General features: G+C 41.6%; 1 protein-coding gene across 2 annotated transcripts in view; it reads left to right on the forward strand.

Annotated features, from left to right (window-relative positions):
- The window catches only part of LOC138958386 (dual oxidase maturation factor 1-like), a 28,834-nt gene extending 9,988 nt beyond the window's left edge, over nucleotides 1-18,846 (forward strand). For both annotated transcript variants that reach the window (XM_070329521.1, XM_070329522.1), the window contains exons 4-11: nucleotides 6,102-6,236; nucleotides 7,708-7,800; nucleotides 9,510-9,663; nucleotides 11,999-12,213; nucleotides 13,731-13,850; nucleotides 14,949-15,115; nucleotides 16,285-16,466; nucleotides 17,716-18,846. In XM_070329521.1, coding sequence (XP_070185622.1) covers nucleotides 6,102-6,236; nucleotides 7,708-7,800; nucleotides 9,510-9,663; nucleotides 11,999-12,213; nucleotides 13,731-13,850; nucleotides 14,949-15,115; nucleotides 16,285-16,466; nucleotides 17,716-17,731 — 1,082 coding nt within the window. In that variant the 3' untranslated portion in view covers nucleotides 17,732-18,846. The remainder of the gene's footprint in view (nucleotides 1-6,101; nucleotides 6,237-7,707; nucleotides 7,801-9,509; nucleotides 9,664-11,998; nucleotides 12,214-13,730; nucleotides 13,851-14,948; nucleotides 15,116-16,284; nucleotides 16,467-17,715) is intronic.
- Nucleotides 18,847-22,991: the final 4,145 nt, after the last annotated feature.

Genomic DNA, 22,991 nt, shown 5'->3' on the forward strand with positions numbered 1-22,991 from the left:
CATAATGAATTGTTTACCAAAATATTTTTTTGAAAGGCAAATTAATTAGGTGTTCTTTGAAACTACTTAAACACAGTGTAAACGTGCCCCTTTGCAGGGCCTCGTGAGTTACTGTGTCACCAGGTACAAGCACGTGTAAATCATACGTGACCACACTGGTGGCTGCATGCGGACTTCTATTACTGTGTTCGCGTGAATTTCGTGCAGAAAGTGGCTCCTTTGTTTCTTCACTCTCGAACCATATCACTTTGTCGGATATGCTTTCACTCTTGATATACACGAATCATAGTTATATCATCGATTTTCATGGAGTAAATACTGAATCAGAGCAGCTTAACCAACAGCTCACCTGTCTTTCTTCTGATGTAAATAACAGTCATCAGATGAGACGTACCCCCCCGCGGGTTAGGGGGAGTCCCATATTGGTTGGGACTAGAAAGAATTTACCCGATGCTACCCAGCATGTCGTAAGAGGCGACTAACGGTTCTGTTTCTTCTCTTCTTTTGTCTTATTTCTGCCTTACCAGTCCTTTCACCTATATTTCCTTCCAAGAAAACTCTCCCTACTATTCCCTGCAGTTTTCCAATTCTTTTCTTGTTGTCTTATTTCTACCTGACTGGATCCATCACCTTTATTTCACTTACCAAAAGTCTTCTTTTCCACATCCTTATTTCTCTGCACCCCGCATGTCGTATGAGGCGACTAACGGATTCTGTTTCTCCTTTTACCCTTGTTAAGTGGTTCTTGTATAGAATATAGTCAATGTTTGTAAAGATTTTAGTCAAGCAGTATGTAAGAAATGTTTAGTCCTTTGTACTGGAAACTTGCATTCTCCCAGTAAGGTCATATATTGTACTACGTTGCAAGCCCCTGGAGCAATTTTTTGATTAGTGCTTTTGTGAACAAGAAACACTTAACAAGTGGCTCTATCCCATCTCCCCCCCCCCCCCCTTTCCCCTATCCCATCTCCCCCCTTTCCCTCGTCGCGATATAACCTTCGTGGTTGAAAACGACGTTAAACACCAAATAAAGAAAGAAAGATGAGACGTGGGTTTCAGAAATTGCTGTCGGCACTGTCACTGTCACTTATGTCGGAAATGTTAATGATAGCAATGAGAGCAATGGTACTAATCTGGATGTCATCCTGAGAACAATAGACATCTTTCAGGGTACGAACACACATGATATCTCGTCCAAATAGAACACAATTCTGCCTTCTTCGAGGTGTTTCTTCAAGTTCCTGAGAAAGTGAATGCGTGGTGTCTCTCAGAACTGCTACAGTCTTTTATCTTTAAGCAAACCAAAGTCTTTCCCGTCAATCCATACCATTACGAAATCTCAATTTGTACAAGGATTTCCACAAAGCTTATTTTCATAGGATCAGATCGTGTTTTTCTCACAGTTGTTCCAATTGACCCGACAAAAAAAACATTCCATGTTTTGCATAATCTCCACTGCGGTGTATTTGATTAAACACAAGTCACATAAATCTACATAAAAAAAGCGACGTTGACGCCGCTATCAATCTCTCACCTGGATATGATACCCATTGTCTTACATGCCCGTTTGTTGACGTGTCCCCGCGCAAAAGGAAGCCTCCTTTGTTTAGATTCTGAACACTTTGTATACATTTCTAGTCACGCTCTTTAACCTACATACAGACATGCTGGCAACTTTTTTTTTAACACAAGTCGCAATAAGCAAAACGTATAGAACCTTGTCACATGACACAAATTGAGATTTGAGCAGCGACTGGAATAAGCAGGCATAATAAAGGGGAAACAATTTTTTTTTAAAGGAAAAAAAATGGAATGTTTACGGGGAAATACACGGACTTATACCCATATTCTTGCCGACTCAATTCGGCTGGAGGCCTTCGCAAGGGGGGGGCTTTCTTTTCTTTCTTCATTTGGTGTTTAACGTCGTTTTCAACCACGAAGGTTATATCGCGACGGGGAAGGGGGGAGATGGGATAGAGCCACTTGTCAATTGTTTCTTGTTCACAAAAGCACTAATCAAAAATTTGCTCCAGGGGCTTGCAACGTAGTACAATATATGACCTTACTGGGAGAATGCAAGTTTCCAGTACAAAGGACTTAACATTTCTTACATACTGCTTGACTAAAATCTGTACAAAAATGGACTATATTCTATACAAGAAACACTTAACAAGGGTAAAAGGAGAAACAGAATCCGTTAGTCGCCTCTTACGACATGCTGGGGAGCATCGGGTAAATTCTTTCCCCTAACCCGCGGGGGGTTTCGCAAAGGGGGCAAAAGACCGCTCAGTAAGTAGTTTTTATGAAGAAATAATTTGCATGAATGCCTGGAAAATATTTTCTTTAAAAAAATGTAATGGTCCAATTACCCTCAGTCATTTGGTATCTACAAATATGACGGAACAGTTCTTGAGAAATAGGGGGAAATCGAAGTACCAATGGGTCTCAAATGAACTAGGCTTATAACAACTACTCATTACGTAACAACCACTTCTTATAGGTACAATGTACATGTACTGCAATACCTCTTAATCAACATCACTCTCATAGATAGAGAGAGAGAGAGAGAGAGAGAGAGAGAGAGAGAGAGAGAGAGAGAGAGAGAGAGAGAGAGAGAGAGAGAGAGAGAGTCATAACATGTTTTGTGATATGACATTTATTTGTGAATTGTCACTAGCTGATGTTTACCTACCTGCAAATGTCAAAGCACGGTGTAAAGTCATCCACCTCGTTCAACTGAACTTTAAGATTGATCATTCAGGAATAATCCTTGAAAACAAGATATAACTATTTTGGTCATTTCGTACTCAAAGAGAACAGTAGGCACAGGCACATTATTCAGATCGTTTGATTAGCAAATTTTGGCAGAGGCACAATAATGTGCTTGCAGCAACGATTGTTTTTAATCAGGTATTTGAAAACAACGAGAAAATAAACAAGGAGAGCAAAACTAAACAGATTTAAGAAAAATACTTTTAAAAGTAAAAAGTAGAGAAGGCCAAGAAGAAAAGAAGTAAGAAAGAACAAGAAATATCTGTGTTAATACTGAGAGACGCTTCACTATAAAACAGGGTTGCGAGGTCTTTATTTGGTGTTTAACGTCGTTTTCAACCACGAAGGTTTATCGCGACGAGGGAAAGGGGGGAGATGGGATAGGGGAAAGGGGGGAGATGGGATAGAGCCACTTGTTAAGTGTTTCTTGTTCACAAAAGCACTAATCAAAAAATTGCTCCAGGGGCTTGCAACGTAGTACAATATATGACCTTACTGGGAGAATGCAAGTTTCCAGTACAAAGGACTAAACATTTCTTACATACTGCTTGACTAAAATCTTTACAAACATTGACTATATTCTATACAAGAACCACTCAACAAGGGTAAAAGGAGAAACAGAATCCGTTAGTCGCCTCTTACGACATGCGGGGGGCAGAGAAATAAGGATGTGGAAAAGAAGACTTTTGGTAAGTGAAATAAAGGTGATGGATCCAGTCAGGTAGAAATAAGACAACAAGAAAAGAATTGGAAAACTGCAGGGAATAGTAGGGAGAGTTTTCTTGGAAGGAAATATAGGTGAAAGGACTGGTAAGGCAGAAATAAGACAAAAGAAGAGAAGTAAAGGGGTGGGGTAGCTCTGTGGAAACACTCCCGCCGCGTGAAGGCGACCCCATGGGAGGTCGCGAGGTCAAAAGAACGTCTGGGTGTGGGTTGTTGGTTGCATGGTTACCAAAGCAATTGTAATACGTTAATGCATGTACATTGCTTGGGACGAAAAGGGTGTAACAAACAAAACAAAAAATATTTGCTATCGGGATATGGAAAAACAGCTGAACAGAAATATGCTGCTATAGAGCCAAAGTAGAATATTGAAATAATGTAGGGGAGGGTGGGGCAGGTAGGGTCAAAAAAATCTCTTTTCACTCTCATTCAAAGATTAACCAGTGAAAACATTTCAAACAACTTTTTAAGAAAACTTTAATCCTTTTGCAATACAATAATTCAACATTCGAAAATAAATCGTTCTAATCATGAGAGATAAACGATAAATAAAAAGGTCACCAAAAATACCCAACCTGCCCCACCACGGGGCAGGTTGGGTACCCCTGTGGGGAAGGTTGGGTCAACTTGAGAAAAACAGCTATTATCCTGCCAAAATAAAGGTAAATTAATAAATTGACTAGCTGAACGATACCACAATTAACCCGTGTATATAATTGAGATATGAAAACAACCAACCAAACAAAGAAGAACAAGAAAATTGCCAATAGTAACAACTTACCAAAAACAAACACGAAGCAAAAAATAATATTAAAAAACATCAATGGAAAATAACATAACTTCGCATGTCTGTGCGTGTTGTTATTAAAAACATAACTGAAATAAGAGGTCAGGGTTGAATACAAATGGTGCCGTTGCTGTTGCAATAAACAAAACCTGTCATTCTGTAACACAAACAATATTTATAACTCATACACATGAAATACACGCACCCATCAACACACAATCGCGCGCGTACATACAAACAAATTCACCTATGATTCATATTTCATGCAATAACAAATTTATCCTACATACGTGAGAGAGACACTCGTGAGATAATAATCGTTCAAATCACACGTGTGTATATCATGTAAATGAGGTCATGTCAAGCAAGTCTGGCAGGGACCTGTTTTTCCACTGCTTACAGGGCTGAATATTGGCGGTCGCCCGATCGCCCCCGGCGGGTTCAAATCGCGTCGGGCGGGTTCGAAATTCTGCTGAAATCGCCCGCCGTGCGGGTTCAAATTTCGCTGAAGCACAAAGTCGTTTGTCACTTCTCTACTGCCCACTCATCCCCCCCCCCACTTTGAGAAGGACTCAGGACTACCACCAATCAAGGCCAGACACAGTGGCTAGACAGCTACCCCTCTCCGCCTCACTTGACCGTGTCACCACCCCTCCAGTGCCACGAGCCGCTGGCGATTGCATCAGCAGTCAAAATAGCTACTACCCCCCCTCCCTCCCCCCTCTTTGCGCTATTCACTTCAACCCCTCTCTTATCTTATTCTGCGCTGACCAATCCTTCAGAGACTTTCCTCTCATATAAAAACTCGGTCATTGACCCCGGGTAAGAAGGTCAGTGTCTGGACAGGCAGCTGTGTTCAGATTGCAAGTACCGATCATTGACCCAGGTCTCAAGGCCAACCAGCTTTTACAATGCCTCGACTGCAGGACATTTTCAGTTAAATACACGTAAGTAAAATATGTAGGATAAACAGAATACTACATGGCTTTCGCTCGCAGTTCAATATTAAATTAAAAAAACTCGTGTAAATCTGGTACGACACAGCAAGCCATGTAGTATTCTCTATATGTAAAGAAGGGGCAGGTTGGGTAATGACGGGGCAGGTCGAGTCACTGACCCAACCTGCCCATACCCTACCTGCCCCGCACAGGGTGCACAAAGAAATCGGTCTGTTACGTTTCGATTCAATTTAAATACGAATTTAAACAGCACAATTCACTTCTAAAATGAATCAGGTGTGTATACTAAAGATATCATCCATGAGCACCCTGTTAATCCACGTATAGAACAAAAAGTATGAGAGTCAAAAAAGTCACTTACTGTCAAATTTCATGGTGAAACCACCGGATCCATACTTGCACATCACTACCATTCAAACAAATTGGCGATAGGGACGCACTGGGACATTCAAAAACATAGATCGGAAACGAAACGGGAATATCTTTTCAATTGTGAGAGTTAATTATTCAAGGTGACCCAACCTGCCCCTGACCCTACCTGCCCCACCCTCCCCTAGTTGGAGTCTGCAGTTCAGGCCAAGTCAGTAGAGCTCAGTCATTGTCAAACTTGGCCATGACATGTCATCATGGGATATTTAAACAATTTTAACTGAAGTTTGTCACTCGGGCCACAGTGTGATATATATTGATTGATATAGTTAATGTTTGTCTTTTCCATCTACACTGTTTACAATCAGTGTCGAACTTGGCCATGACGTCATGGAATATTTAAACAATTTTAACTGACGTTTCTTGCTCGGGCCAAAGAGGGATACTGATTGATGTGATTATTGTTTGTCTCTCCAATGTGTGACAATCAGTGTCGAACTTCGCCATGACGTGGGAGACAGCCAAAATAAGCACGGAAACGAAGTACAAGGCGGGCACAGGAGAAGAGATCCACGCCGAGGTGGGCGTGATGATTGGTCTCAGGGGCATCAACGTCACGCTCAAAGGTCAGTCTGTCAAAGTGTCACGTGCATGTATGGTGGCTTGTTATGGCCAAAAGTGAAACAAATTCAAAGGTAAAGTGGCTTGTAGGGTTACTGACCCTAAAATGGCATGTGTCATCATTTCGAGATTTTTCAGATCTGATAGTATTTTTCAGAATACAAAACAAAATCAGTTGAGAAAAAAAGTAACCTAACATGTGGGGGAACCGACCCTAAAATGACACGTGTCATCATTTCTAGATTTTTCAGATCTGATAGTATTTTTCAGAATATGAAAAAGTTATTTGAGAAACCGGATCCTAAAATGACACGTGTCATTATTTCAAGATTTTTCAGAGCTGATAGTATTTTTCAGAATACAAAACAAAATCAGTTGAAAAAAAGACCCTTTATTGACACGTGTCGTCATTTCGAGATTTTTCAGAATACAAAACAAAATTAGTTGAGAAAAAGACCCTAAAATGACACGTGTCATAATCTCGAAATTTTTCAAATCTGATAGTATTTTTCAGAATACAAAACAAAATCAGTTGAGAAAAAAAGTAACTGAACATGTAGGGGAACCGACCTTAAAATGACACGTGTCATCATTTCGATATTTTTCAAATCTGATAGTATTTTTCAGAACACAAAACAAAATCAGTTGAGGAAAAAAGTAACATGATATGTAGGGGAACCGACCCTAAAATGACACGTGTCATCATTTCGAGAATTTACAAATCGGATAATATTTTTCAGGATAAAAACATTTTTTTTAATTTGCGAAAAAATTAACTTAGCACGTAGGAAAACTGACCCTAAATAGATACGTGTCATCATTTCGAGAATTTTGTAAATTTGATGGTAAGAATAAAAGCTTTTTATTTGAGAAAAAAGTAACTTAGCACCAACGTCATATCAAATCATGTTAATTGTCATATAAGCCTGACACTAAGGCTTATTAGATCCAGTGGTACATTTCAAACATTAAATAATTAGGCATGCAATTCATGTAATCAGATTCAGATTCAGATTCTGTATCATGTCTTTTTTTCTCGAGAAAGTTACGCTTACTTGATCAAGGGATTCTTTTTGCTGTCGGAAATGTGACTTCAAAAATATTTAAAACAAAATCAATTAAAGAAAGAATCTCATTCAAGAGAAATAAACCGTTGTTCAAGCATCTCAGGAGTTTTGAAGCAACCATTCAGAAAGAAAACTACTACCGTGCAGTGTGACTTGTTTGTGCAGCAGCGTTGAACTTATCACCTGATAGTTCTTGTGGCTCTACCAGGTTTACCATCTTAACAATCTGTCTTGCGATCTGTGAAACAAAGGGACGAACGCGCTTTAAATACATACAACATGTGAACCAAGAGTAATGAGAATTGTTCGGAAACAATCTCCTGCCGACAAAGAGAATTACAAACATTGAAATAAACAAGCGACTTTCATCTTTGAATTTCATGAGGATGTTACATGTGTCGTTGTGCAGGAGAGCCGGAGCACCAGTTGAACGAGACCATCAACTACAATGAACACTTCAGCTGGGAGTGGCGCCAGGGACGTCTTGGCTTTGGTCCTTTTGGTGAGACTGAGAACCTTTATTTTACGCGCGTGCTGTCTCTCAGAACTGCTACTGAATTGTAGCTGTTTCCCTTAAGTTTCTAAGATGGGAGTATCTGGGGTTTAGTCCTTTTGGTGAGAAAGTGAATGTGTCTCACTCTCATAACTGCTACTGAACGGGGGCTGTTTCCCTTAAGTTTCTAAAATAGGGGTATCTGGGGTTTGGTCCTTTCGGTAAGAACTTTTACATAGCTGCATGTGTCTCAGAACTGCTAATGAACTGGAGCTATTTCCTCAATATAAGTCTCTAAGATAGGGGTATCTGGGGTTTGGTCCTTTTGGCGAGTGCCTTTACGTAGCTTCATGCGTCTCAGAACTGCTACTTAACTGGAGCTGTTTCCTCAATATACGTCTCTAAGATAGGGGTATCTGGGGTTTGGTTCCTTGGGTGAGAACCTTTACATAGCTGCATGTGTCTCAGAACTGCTACTGGCCTGGAGCTGATTCATCTATATAAGTCTCTAAGATAGGGGTATCTGGGGTTTGGTTCCTTGGGTGAGAACCTTTACATAGCTGCATGTGTCTCAGAACTGCTACTGAACTGGAGCTGATTTATCTATATAAGTCTCAAAGACAGGGGTATCTGGGGTTTGAACCTTTAGGTAAGAACTTTTACTTTAGCTGCATGTGTCTCACAGCACAGCTACCGAACTGGGACTTTTAAACTTAACTCTGAGTACACAGGGACATCTAGGATTTCGTGCTTTCGGGGTCTGCCTCTTATTAGAATGTATAGTCTTAATCAGTCGCTGTCGAACTGGGACTTTTTCCCTCTGAGTTTTAGTGCACAGGTACATCTGGGATTTGGTACGTTTGTCAACAACCCTTTCATGGTGTCACGAAGAACTGCTACTGAACTCTGAGTGAATAGTGTGCAACAGGGGCATCTGGGAATTTGACTCTTTTTTTGGTTTGTTTGTTTGCTTAACGCCCAGCCGACCACGAAGGGCCATATCAGGGCGGTGCTGCTTTGACATTTAACGTGCGCCACACACAAGACAGAAGTCGCAGCACAGGCTTCAATGGCTCTTTTGTCAATAACCCTTTCATAGTATCACGAAGAACTACAACTGAACTTTTATGGTGTCATGGTGGGCATTCGGGCATTTAACCTTCAAGTCTGAGGGAATAGTGCCATAGGGACATCTGTGATTTGGTTCTTTTGTCAATAACCCTTTCGTAGTATCACGAAGAACTGCTACTGAATTCGGGCTTTTAACATCCAAGTCTGAGTGCCATAGGGACATCCAGGATTGGGTTCCTTAGGTAACACCCTTTGTTAATGAGGTTCTCGATCAGCTGCGACTTAACAGATTGTTCCTCCTCTAAGTCTGAGTGCATAGGGACAACTGGGATTTGGTCCATTGGCACCGGACAACACGCCTTTATTATCATGGTGTCTTTGTTATCTTTTACATGTGATAAGAGCATCCTTCAGCTTAAACAATTACCAACATTATGCAGCCTGGCTGCTGCCTTCGGCGAATAGGAATATGCCTACCTCGGAAGAAAGTTTAAGCTTTACGCCCTCACGGTAAAGCCAACGACATTAGGGGCATGTGAGACAGGAAATCCCGGCTTTGTATACAAACCAAAAAAAAGAAGTAAGAAAACGAAAAGAAAATGCATCTACCAAAGCCTACCTCTAAAACTGTGTGGGTTGTATTGCAGCGGGTCGGTTCCAGCAGGAGTACCGCGCGGCCCAGTTCCGAGGCCTGCCCCTGCCCATCCTGTGGGTGGCCGAGTACTTCACCTTTGACGGCGAGGGCGTCCGCTGGGGGCGCCACTATCGCCAGGCAGGATGGTACTCCCACATTGTGCTCTGGTACGTCCATATCACAGTTTTACCCACACCTGCCAAGCCTTGTGAAGCCTGAAGTGTTTAGAACTGTTTGGAATGTTCAGCGTAGCAAATGGTGTTAAAGTGTAGCATTTCCTGAACTGTATTCACACATCCGCATTTATAAACATTTAAAAAAAGTTTCACGAGAATGCAGGACTATAAAATGCTTATTTGAGTGTATGCAATGCCACTTTTATGTTTAGACGATGTTTTATGGCTCGTGGTGTGACCGCTCCACGGAGTGTGAAGCAGAAATGTGTACCAGGACTAACAAACAAGTCGCGTAAGGCGAAAATACAATATTTAGTCAAGTAGCTGTCGAACTCACAGAATGAAACTGAACGCAATGCCATTTTTCAGCAAGACCCAAGGACTACTTCTCTAGAAGAAGTACTTGGCAAGACCGTATACTCGTAGCATCGTCAGTCCACCGCTCATGGCAAAGGCAGTGAAATTGACAAGAAGAGCGGGGTAGTAGTTGCGCTAAGAAGGATAGCACGCTTTTCTGTACCTCTCTTTGTTTTAACTTTCTGAGCGTGTTTTTAATCCAAACATATCATATCTATATGTTTTTGGAATCAGGAACCGACAAGGAATAAGATGAAAGTGTTGTTAAATTGATTTGGACAATTTAATTTTGATAATAAGTTTTATATATTTAATTTTCAGAGCTTGTTTTTAATCCGAATATAACTTATTTATATGTTTTTGGAATCAGCAAATGATGGAGAATAAGATAAACGTAAATTTGGATCGTTTTATAAATTTTTATTTTTTTTTACAATTTTCAGATTTTTAATGACCAAAGTCATTAATTAATTTTTAAGCCACCACGCTGAAATGCAATACCGAAGTCCGGGCTTCGTCGAAGATTACTTGACCAAAATTTCAACCAATTTGGTTGAAAAATGAGGGCGTGACAGTGCCGCCTCAACTTTCACGAAAAGCCTGATATGACGTCATCAAAGACATTTATCAAAAAAATGAAAAAAACGTTCGGGGATTTCATACCCAGGAACTCTCATGTCAAATTTCATAAAGATCGGTCCAGTAGTTTAGTCTGAATCGCTCTACACACACACACACAGACAGACACACACACACACACACACACGCACATACACCACGACCCTCGTTTCGATTCCCCCTCGATGTTAAAATATTTAGTCAAAACTTGACTAAATATAAAAAGAAGGAACTGTTGCATGCTTATGATTATTAATAGCAATCTTTGGCTTGGCGTAGCGAATGCTCTTAAAACGTAGCATGCTGCAGTTGGCAGCTCAATTTACCTGGTTCTGGATTATTTATCTACGCAGGATGGTACTCCCATATTGTGCTCTGTTACCTGGAGCCTCGTCGTTACACCCTGTTCATATGCTATGTTCTTGTAAATATGGTATTCTGACACGGAATGGCTGCTCCTATCGCCATGCCGGATGGAAAATCGTGGGTATTCATCGAATATTAATAAAGACGCATGTTTAAATATTTACTGAAATATGCGTAATTAGAATAATTATAATCAAGTCGATGTCAGCAAAAGTGTCTAAATGTGAGCATCTGACGCCTACAGTCCCGATTAGGCACTTGCCTTTATTTCGCCAGGAAGAAGGTTTCTCCCGCAACAATGCTAAGGCCTAAAAAAAACATTAGGTGTGGTTACGGTAACCCGACCTACCCTATTTTTAGGGGCCGACCCTATAACTTTTTATTACATTTGTAAAAAAACAAACCCAAAAAACAAGAAAACGAGTGCAGAAAACGCAATGAAAGCGAAAGTGCCCGAGTCGCACACTTATGTTCCTGTCAAGTAGGTTTAATTTGTACACATTAGAAAAAAAAGTTTAAAAAAAAAGTGATTGCCTACCTTCCTACCCTATTTTTTTTGGCTATGTTACCGTAACCACACCTATTTTTTTTTTTTTGGCCTAAGATTGTGTTGATACGCCTCAAAGCCTCAAACTCTCAAACTTCCCGCCTGATGCTAAATTAATCCCAAATCTGTCGATTGAAATTCGGAAGAACAAAGAAAACAGCACGTGTATACAAAAAAAATATTTAAAAAATACATGATTCAGTAGCATAACACATTTTACGCACTGAATGTTCATCACCAGGACTGTTACCTTCCCTCTATGCATCTTGACGAATAGCTTGTTCTACGTTTTGCGATGTAGCAATAGTTTATACAATAGCCTACAGAAATCCTAAGTACTGAATGTTCCTCGCCACGACTCTTGAATCGGTCACGGATAGGGACGATTAAAAAAAAAATTAATACAATCAAAATAACACTCACCATGGCTGTTTCCAGGTTCGCCTTCCCTCTGTGGATCCTGACCAATATTTTGTTCTTCGTGTTGCTCCGCTACGGGGCCTACATGCTGATGTTGACAGGCGCTACCATGGTGACGGCCAATATCATCTGGGCCACGCTGCGCAACCCTTTTGACCTGGTCATCCCCTTCACTGCTGACGACATGCTGACTTTCGACTTCGCAGGAAGCTGGTACATCTGTCTGATTACAGGTAGTTCAGGCGGTTACCCTTCTTTCTTGAAGGCGATCATTCGTATCCAGGAGAGAAAAAAACCTCGCTAAAATAAAAAAGAAAGCCACAGAAATAAATGTAGCGTTGCCGTCGACACCGGATGTAGTACAGGCACGACAAAACAGAGCTACATCTGTCGCGCCCGCCATGATGACCTTTAAAGGAACAGTTCTGCTCGTGGAAACAGTTGTGCTATCTCAATATCTCAGATCTGCCCAGACTTTTACATGAGATAAGACCACCCCCTCCACTTGGACGCACACCCAAAATCAGCTTCCTGACTGATTCTTCTTCTTCTTCTTCTTCTTCTTCTTCTTCTTCTTCTTCTTCTCCTTCTTCTTCTTCTTCGTTCATGGGCTTAGACTCCCACGTTCACTCATGTTTTTAACACGAGTGGATTTTCACGTGAATGACCGTTTTTACCCCGCCATTCAGGCAGCATACGCCGATTTCGGGGGAGGCATGCTGGGGTATTTTCGTGTTTCTATAACCCACCGAACTCTGATATGGACTACAGGATCTTTTCCGTGCGCACTTGGTCTTGTGCTTGCGTGTACACACGAAGGGGATTAAGTCACTAAGCAGGTCTGCACATAAGTTGACCTGGGAGATCAGAAAAATCTCCTCTTTTAACCCACCACGCAGCAGCGACCGGGATTCGAACTCACGACCTCCCGATTAGGAGGCCGACGTTTTACCACCACGCCACTGCGCCCATCTGCTTCCTGACTGATTAATTTTTCTTGGCAGTGGGATGGCCTTAATATCTAATGTAAAAAATCTGGCAGGGTCTGAGGTGGTGAGCCAATAATTTCTCGGGAAGGACTGGATTTTTTTTTTTTATTACCGTACTTTCCGGGTGACAAGGCGCTTCGTTATACAAGACCTTAAAACCTTATACTTTTTTTCTTTTTTTTTTAATCTCTGCAGACTTTAAGTTATAGTCTTTTGTCGAAATGTTTAAGCTACATTCTTCTTTAGTTTAAAATTAGAAAGTTTTATGATTGTTGTTCTCTGGGACACCTGTGCGATGATAAACAGTTGTTGTTGTTGTTGTTGTTGCCGCTGTTGTTGCCGTTGTTGTTATTTTTGCCATAGTAATGGTACGGCAAACAGTAGTATCACAGTTGTGAACAACTTACCGTACGAAACCCCTTTACCGGTGATGTATAGATATGTGTCTCAGTTGAAGTAACAAGCTTATTATAAGGTTTAAAGGTACAAGAGATGTGTCGATAAAGGGAGGTAATGTATCTTAGTTGGAGTAACAAGCTTATTTGAACGTTTAAATATACGCGAGATCGGCGATGTATAGATAAAGGGAGGTAATGTTTTCTCAGTTGAAATAACAAAGTTATTTGAAGGTTTAAAGATACGAGACATCGATAATGTATAGGTAAATGGAGGTTATGTATCTCAGTTTGAATAACAAGCTTATTTGAAGGTTTAAAGATACGAGAAATAAAATGACAATCTTGATGACCTCCTTGTCACAGGCGTCGTGTGCATAATCCTGGGAGGGGTGGTGTTCTTCATGGACCTGCGCTACCCTCAACAGATCGCCCTCTTCTTCGACGTCGACAGCATCCAGGACTCGGAGGAACTGCAGGTGGAGAGTAAGTGCAGCATTAGCACACACACACACACACACACACACACACACACACACACACACACACACACACACACACACACACACACACACACACACACACACACACACACACACACACACACACACACACACACACACACACACACCAGGGCCGGACTAGGCGAAGAGGAGGGGGGGGGGGGTTGCCAGTGGTGGCCCAGGGGGATGTCCCCTCTGGCGGCAGGGGCGGATCAGTTCATTTTATGACTGGTTTTTTTCAAAAGTATATTGTGAAAATATGGGTGTGAAGGCGCGAAGCGCCGAGCCGACTGCGCGAAGCGCCTAGCTTGCTAGGGGGGTCCGGGGGCATGCCCCCCCGGAAAATTTTGAAAAAAAGGATGCAAAATGGTGCAATCTGGTGCATTCTGAGGATGATCATTACCAGTTTCAGGCAGCAGATTTTGTCACTGATTAATACCCCAAAAATTGAAACTCAATGTAAAATAAAGAAATGCATACCTCATTCAATATTTTTATTTTTTGGCTGGGGGGGGTCCGGAAACCCTAGAACCCACCACCCCCCCCCCCCCCCCCCCTCGTTGTGGGGGTCAGGGGGCGAAGCCCCCTGAAGCTGACGGGTAGGTCATATTCTGAGATAGGAAAATGGTCGCTCCTTGCATGAAACGGCATAAAATAAGCAATAATAATAAAAAAAATTAAATAAGTAAGGTACATGTTTAGGCTAGGGGGGGGGGGTGCGCAACCCCCATAACCCCCCCGGTAGTCCGGCCCTGCACACACACACACACTAACAGTAGGTGCATTAGCGTGGGGCGGCTAGAGCTAACCACTCAGAAAGAGCAATAAGAAAAGTCTGCGCAAAATCTTTGACAAGTCACGGCCGAGTCGAGCAGTTCTCAGCTGTGTTTTGGAGTCGCTGCTGAATCTGGCCTAAATCGTACCTAAATCGCAGGGGCAGACTTTTCGCCGACTTGGCCTCGACGACTCGGGAAAGATTTTTTAAACGACTTAAGTTGGGGAAAAGTTGATTGCGAGTATGTCATGTGAACATCACTTTGGCGTGTCCTCACTACTTAACAATCCTGCAATTCTTGTGTAGAGGAGGAGCCAGTGATGACGCCACCGAGAGAGGAGGAGGAGGAAGACGATGAGGAGGAGGAGGCACATTCCAACGGAGGGGCAAGCAAGAACGGGAGGCAGGCCGCCCCTCGTCCCCCCTCCGAGCAACCAGATGACGACATCTATGGCTGTGAGATCATGGTGGATGTGAGTCATTGCGAAAATGATGCTTTGTTTTTTTGCGTGCACAAAAATGTTCACATCGATATCAGATGAACGAAGAAGTGGGGTTTTTTCACACCCTCATCATTGGCATGAAGATGAATATGTCCACGTCCACATCATCTGCATGAAGATGAATATGTTTACACCCATCATTTGTGCGAAGACGAACACACCCACACACACCCACACACACACATACACACACACACACACACACACACACACACACACACACAATCACACACACCCCCCCACACACACACACACACACACACAGATGCTTGCAACACCATAAAATGTATAAATAAAGTCGTGCTCAACATATGAACGTTGCAAGCAAGAAAGCTACCCTGAGGTGCGTGTGGCTTTGGCCGATGTCAGAATTCTGGCAATTTGTTATTAAGAGAGCGGACAGGTCGGAGCAGGTCTGGATCAACCAGAACCAACGATAATCCGTTGATATTTACCTCTATTTAGGACACTTTTGCTTGCTTTTGGAAGGGTTTTTTATGCTCTCAAAAGCGGGGTGCTTCGAAATTTGGTCAATATTACTGAAAGCTTATAGCTTGTTGTTGAATCTAAACATGCTTGTTATGTATATAATGTATCCATATGAATTGTTGAATAACACACAAGTATGGAAATAGAATTAAGTACTAGAGAACAAGTAAATCACGTCAGTCAGTTTCGTACTCTGGTAATCTTGAACTTTAGCTGTGTAAATTCATAGCTCACAATCCAGTGGCATTTTAGAGTTATTTTTCATACAAGTTCCTTTAAGCAAGCCAAAGAATATTTATCGTGAAATTAATTGACGGTTTGAGCTCTAAACTTAAGCAGAATTATTTAATTTGGTAATTTGATCGACGAAAATGACGAGAAAATGCATACGTAATATCGACAGATTTGGACCGAGTCGCCGCCCCTCCTTTGAAAACCTGGCTGTGCCCATGGTTTACTTCTAAAACCAATGTAAAAGAAAGGCATCTGTACAGGTCATTCCGTGACTTCAAATGTATCTAAAATGACTTGTTATGCTTACAAGGGCAGGTTCTGCAAAATTGGAGGCTTAAATGCCTCTCAGTTGTGAGCTTTGAATCTACAACGCTAAAGTTCAACATTACCCGTATTCTTCCCTCCGTGTTGTACAGATGCCTCAGGAGCACCGACCAGCCCGCGGTTTCACTCAGCGCTTCACCAAGCGCTTCCAGAAGCCCAGACGTCGCGCCCCTCCACCCCCACCTCCTCCCGGCCAGGAAGACGAAGAGGACCCGGATGCGGAAGACTACGTTAACCTGCAGGATGAGCTATACGAGAACAACGAAGCCTTCAGGTGAACCATCTGTCAACGGGCCGTGTTCGCAGAACGTGCTTTGCTTTGTTTCTCGTTTACTTTGCTTCATGTTGCTGTACTAGGAAACATATCTTATAAGGTCTGTCCCCTCTGTAAACAACAAACAAACAAACTCGTTTTCCAAGATCTTCTCTTCATAAAACCTTTGAATTTTCCTTCATTTTGATATTCCCTCCATCAATGTGTTAAAGGCACAGTAAGCCTCCCGTAAACCATCACAGATACTGTCAGGCTTTTACACACAGTACAAACACCCTTCCATTTGAACGCTCACCAAACGGGAACATCCTAGGTGCCCCACGTAAAGAGCGAGCAATTTTCAAAGAATTTATTTTTGCGTGGTTTATCTTACCCCTGAGCCATCGTGAACCCGTGTGATCCAGTTTCCCTTTTTTACAATGTAGTCGTCAGTTAGTAATTTGAATGCGACTCAATGTGAGCTTATCTGCAATAGCACGTTATTATGTACCTCTGACTATGCACGAAACAAACGGCTGTGGTTCACAAGAAGTCTAGCGATGGCTTTTGACTGTTTAGAGGAACTGGCGATGCCCATAAACCGTCGTCTGCTACGAGAACCACGACCTTGCGTGACCCTGCTTCCGGGCTTTTCTTTTTTCAAACTTTCAAAACTTCGAATTGTACTGATCTTGTCTTGATGAAAAAAGAATTCTTTTATGATTTAAGAATGTTTGTGTAACAAGCTGTCAATTTATTATTTAGATTTTAAAAGTTAGGTCTAGCGCCAAAACGCACGACGGTCCGATTGTCTCTGAGCAATCGGCGCAAAATTGATTCTTTAAAAATTGCTCGCTCTTTACGTAGGGCACCTAGGATGTTCCCGTTTGGTGAGCGTTCAAATGGAAGGGTGTTTGTACTGTGTGTAAAAGCCTGACAGTATCTGTGATGGTTTACGGGAGGCGCACTGTGCCTTTAAGTCTAATTTTTGGAGATTTTCTTTTGGTTTTTGAACACAAGTGTTTTTATACCTTGTAGTTAAGTAGCTCTTGGTGAATATTGTCCAGAAGTGTAAAAGTAACTTCAAAGGCGTTTCACAATTGCAGTTTAGTCCCACTTTTTTTTGAGAGAGAGAGAGAGAGAGAGAGAGAGAGAGAGAGAGAGAGAGAGAGAGAGAGAGAGAGAGAGAGAGAGAGAGAGAGCGCAGATACATCTGATGATAACTAATAACCGATACACTCTCATATAATTATTTTTTCATTGTTTACAGAATGGAGGAACGATGAGCGTCTTGATGCAATGACAAACCTGTTCAGTCAGCCTGAGTGGAAAAAAGCTCACAATTCTGCAAATCCATCTTTTCTACGGGATAGTAGTTTCTTCTGTCATACTGATTTAGTGAGGAAATTTGAAAGAAAATCATAGTTTTAGAGCTCAGCCTCTCTTTAAAATCACTTTCAATCAACCCAGACAAATGATTTTCGAATGTGTTATATTGACTGCCAATATATATAGCGTAGTTTGAAATCTTTTCTCATGCTAGTAATTGTTTTTAGTTTTTGGTAGAAATCATTTTCAATTGCCTATATAATTGGTCATGCAGTTGAATTCAAATCGGACTTAAGATCAAGTTTTTCTTCTTCACTGCATTTACAGTGATCCTCGGCAATACAAAAAGGGTACGTGTATATTTTGGTTCAGATGTCAAAAGCAAATTTTTTTGTTGTTGCTTGACGCTTTCAATACTCTTCGAGGATAAGATAAGAGCACTCGTTTCTTTTTTGAGGTTTGGCCAATAAACAGCTTTTTGTTTTAGCTCAGGGTTTGCACCAGAAAGTCTCTATGTTGGTTTGATCCCAAGTATGACGTGAACTTTTAACATTTAAAAAACAAACTAAACAAAAACCAACAACTTCGTATCGATTTCCCACTTTTGAAACGAAATGTTAAGCAGGAAACACAAGCAAACAAAAAACATTTTAAGTGTAAAAGTAATATCAAATTTCTTCAAGTGTGTTGCATCCATGGTAAGCTATCCCTCTAACCACAGTAATCCCCATTACGTGCTCAATTTGTAACTGTGATTCTTCTCCTAGTTACCTCTATCCTCCGCCCATTTTGACAAAAACATGCTTTTAGTCTACCCCTGAGAACAAGTAACATGAATTGTTCAAAGCATGATTAGAATGTAAGTTCAAAGAGAGCTGAGGCAAGAAATAAAATAAAAAATAGGTCGTGAAGAGATTATTTTCAAGGTAATGTATATATGAAACTTGAATATTGGACATGAGTATCTTACGTTTTAACAAGAATCACTACTGAATAAGTTGGTAAAATATAAAGGAAAACGTTTTCGATTTTGGAGCTCAAATACATGATTTCAATCATTTCTTTATAAGGCCCCCCAAAAAATATAGTCTGTTTACGGTATCCCGACCGACCTTATTTTTTTCGCGCGACCCTAGACTTTTTTTTGGCATTTGGGGGGAGAAAAAAAAGAAGAAAAAAGAAAGAAAAAAAATCTTAGTTTTTTGGCAAAATAACTTAAAAATATGTTTTTTTGGAGAAAAAAATTTTAAGAAAATTAAAAAAATCCCGACCTACCGACCCTATTTTTTGGGCCTATGTTACCGTAAACAGACTAATTTTTTTGTGGCCTAAATGCTGTAAATTGATTTTCTTTGGGAGACATCAATTTGGTGAGCTACCTACTTCAACATTTATGACGTTTTACTTTCGTATTTTCAGTGGTAGATACCAGCGATAACGTAAATCTATGATAAATGTAACAATGTTATTCTGTATTTACCGAATGTTAGTGCTGCTTGTTGTGTTTATAGTGTATAATTCTCTTTTGATAAGTAAAAACATTTGCACATTTGTGTTATTTTTTTCTTCTGCTTCGGTGAAATGGTAATCTGCCATCTGCCACTGCCAGCTAATGAAATTGAAAATACGCATAATCAATCTTGCTTTTGTTGCTGTTGTAGTTGTAGTTGTTGTTGTTGTTGTTGTTGTTGTTGTAGTTGTTGTTGTTGTTGTTGTTTTGAAAAATATGTCCGGGATTATATACCTGTGTATATTCCACACGTGCTTGTAATTAATATGTTTTGGACGTTGAAATTAAAGGAATTGTGCTAAATAAAGATATCTTACACTGAGTCGTGCAAAAGCATTCAAGTCTCTACCTTCATCTGTCTCTCCCTCTTTTTCCCTCTCCCTCACACATACACACGCACGCACGCACGCACTCACTCACTCACACGCACGCACGCACGCACGCACGCACACACTCACACGCACGCACGCACGCATTCCCAGAAGGTAGAGAGAGGGAGAGAGAGAGTAGATTTTTGCAAAGCGCACGCGCGGGTGTGTGTGTGTGTGATTGTGTGTGTGTGAGAGGGAGGGAGGGAGAGAGAGAGAGAGAGTGTGTGCGGGCACAAAGAAAGAACTCCTGTTATATCTTTTGACCATGACATTGTACTTGCCAATGTTTCAATTCAGTCAGTGTTCAAACTTCAATGATTAGATTTGTACATGATAAAGATGACCGCAATAGTCTTTTGGTGAAGACGTCGGCCTTCCATGTTGAAGGTTCGAGGTTCGAACTCACGGTTGCGCCTAGTGGGTTCGGCTTGGACATTTCTTTCGATCTCCCAGATCATGTGCATACCCATCCTGACCTCAGGTCAAAAATGAGTTACTTCCCTTCGGGTCTCATTGTATCCCTGACAGGATGCCTTGGTTTTCTTTCTGTGGGTAAGAAATCGATTTTTTACATATTTAGATCTTTTCGTAATGTGTTATGGATATAAGCAGATTCGCGATCGTCGATGATGATTTTTCATGGTGTTGTGTAATTTTTAAATTACAAAGGAATTGATATGTAAAACACCAGTGACGGGAAAAGCAACTTAAACTTGAAATTTAGTCGTTGACTTATCGAGTAGGGGCCTAATTCTTCTTTTTTTTCTTCTGCTAGACCTGTTATTGCATGAGTGGGATTTTACGTGAATGCCCGTACCACCCCCCCTCCCTCCCCCGTCCCCCCCCCCCCCCGCTACTTAGGCAGCCATACTCCGCTTTTGTGTTTCTATAACCCACCGACAGTCTGACAGCATCTTTTGCGTGTATACTTAGTCTTGTGCTTGCACGGAGGGGGGTAATGCACTAGCAGGTATGCACCATTCTGATAATCATCGGTCCACGGCTATTGCCAATTTCTCTCTGACAGCATGCCGAATTATTGCGCGAATCTATCAAAACAAGAATACAGAGTTATCTCCCATATGTTTTTTGCGAGCACTGAGGGCCCCAAAGGGTTTAAAATCGTGATCGTGATTGGTGTTTTTTGACCTTTCTGTGACCGTGATTGCCGAAATTTCCATTTCTGTGATCGTGATGGGACTTTGCCCGTGATCCGTGATGACAAAAAAATCAAGTCTCGTGATCGTGATCGTCATTTGTTTTCGTGATCGTGATGGGCATTATTGCAAAGCATTTTATTTTCAACGTACATTTTTCACAGCTGTATCACTCTATGAGTATGATCCTCTATTCGTCAAGGAGCTAATCCCGATTGAAGGGAAGCAACAACACATTCAGAAATATGATTTTGACAGCGATTGTTTCCCTTTAAGAGAACCAATCACAAAAAAAGAGATCCAATCAGAAGGCGAATTGCAAAAGTCTGCCAAACTTCATCCAATGGAAGGGCTTCGTGCTAAAGTTTTGAGTGCATTCAGTCAAATTCGAATTCGAAGATCAAAAATGGCGTGCAGCGGTACTGTCATCGAACTTCTGTTATATTTTGTGGATTCAAGCCAGACCAAAGCAGGCGGCGAGAATGCCTTCCGTGGTGGAAAGGTCAGGCTACGGGTCCGTCATTACGAAGACGAAATGTCAAGGTATGTCATCTATCAGGGCCGGACTAGGTAAGTACTAGGGGGGGGGGGGGGGCCGGGCCGGGGGGTTACAGATGAGGGTCCAGGGGGCAAAGCCCCTTGATGGGGGTCCAGGGGGCAAAGCCCCCTTGAAGCCGAACGTTTTTTGATGTTTCTGGAGGGAAAGGAAGCCTCTCCTTGAACGAAAAAGGTAAATTCGACAGCAAGCTGTATAGGCAATGAAGAAGAATTGAGATTGTAAGGACTCATACTTTTCATCACAAAAATCGATGAAGAAAAATGTCTTTCGAAAAGGGGTGAGAGGTGCGATTTCTCCTCGGATTTCATGATGATCCAGATGCATCCAGTTTCAAGCGAGCTATCTTTCGCGGATGTATTTACTGTGCAAACAACTCTAAAGTGTCACGTGATAATCAACTTTGGCTTCGGCGCGCGCCGGAGCAGACGATTTTTTCTGTAACCAGTTGAGAGTGATGCAACCATATATCACGGTCTCCTTCCGACAGCAGTCTCAAAATTTCGACTTGTTTTGACCTTAGAACGATGTCTTTATCATAATTGTGAAATCTAAACATCGAAGTGACTGTGGTAAGATGAACAAAGTTAAAAAAAACAAAGGAATACTGTACTCACCGTCTTGTCTCGTTCTTGTATCGGTGAGTACAGTATTCCTTTGTTTTATAATTGTGAAGAACAGAACGGAGATCACTGTCGAAGTCGGCCAATCTGCAATCATTTTCGTCTCGCGAACACTGATCTCAAATTTAGAGCAGTGCTGAGGGCCCCAAAGGGGGGGTATCATCACGATCACGGGAAGGGAAATTTTAGCTTTCACGATCACATTTACCTTGATTTTTGTTTTCACGATCACGAACACCAGTGGCAAATCACGGTCACGGTAAAAGTTGCAGGTACAGAAAGCACGTGTCAAAGTAAACACAACCACACAGTAATTCGCTCCTCTGGATCTATTGTTTATTCAACACAAAGTGACAACTGTTGCACTTTTTATTATTTTTTTTAATTCTGTTTCATTCACACATAGAAATACATATCATGATTTGTAATCAGTAACAAGAATGTTGTTTTCATTGTTTTTTCGTTCGCTCTCTCTCTCTCTCATACAGACACTCACAAGAATATACACTCAAGGGGCGGAGCAGTTAAGCCAGAGAGGGGGGGGGGGGGTTACAACTTGGGGTCCAGGGGCAACGCCCCGTTGGGGGGTCTGGGGGGCTTAGCCCCCCAAAAGCTGAAGACATTTAGCTATTTTATGAACAAATTATGGCTTATCCTTGATTTTAAACATGATCAACTGGTGTCAGCAGCCACTCATTATTTCTTTTAAAGTTAGAACTTAGTATTATTATTTTTTATTTATTTTGACAGCCGGGGGGGGGGGGGGTGGGTTCCGGAACCCCTGTAACCGAGGAGAGTCTGCACACAAAGTTGACTCGCCGAACGTGGGGACGAACTCACGCTGACAGCGGCCAACTGGATACAAATCGAGCGCGCTACCGACTGAGCTACATCCCCGCCCATTTCCAGAGCTAAATCTTTTAAACCCATTTTCTCAAAAACTATTGGGTGGATTGAAATTAAAGTACATGTATGTGTGATGGTAGAGTCTATAATCCTG

The sequence above is a fragment of the Littorina saxatilis genome, linkage group LG2, assembly GCF_037325665.1.
Source record: "Littorina saxatilis isolate snail1 linkage group LG2, US_GU_Lsax_2.0, whole genome shotgun sequence".
NCBI classification, from domain to species: domain Eukaryota; kingdom Metazoa; phylum Mollusca; class Gastropoda; order Littorinimorpha; family Littorinidae; genus Littorina; species Littorina saxatilis.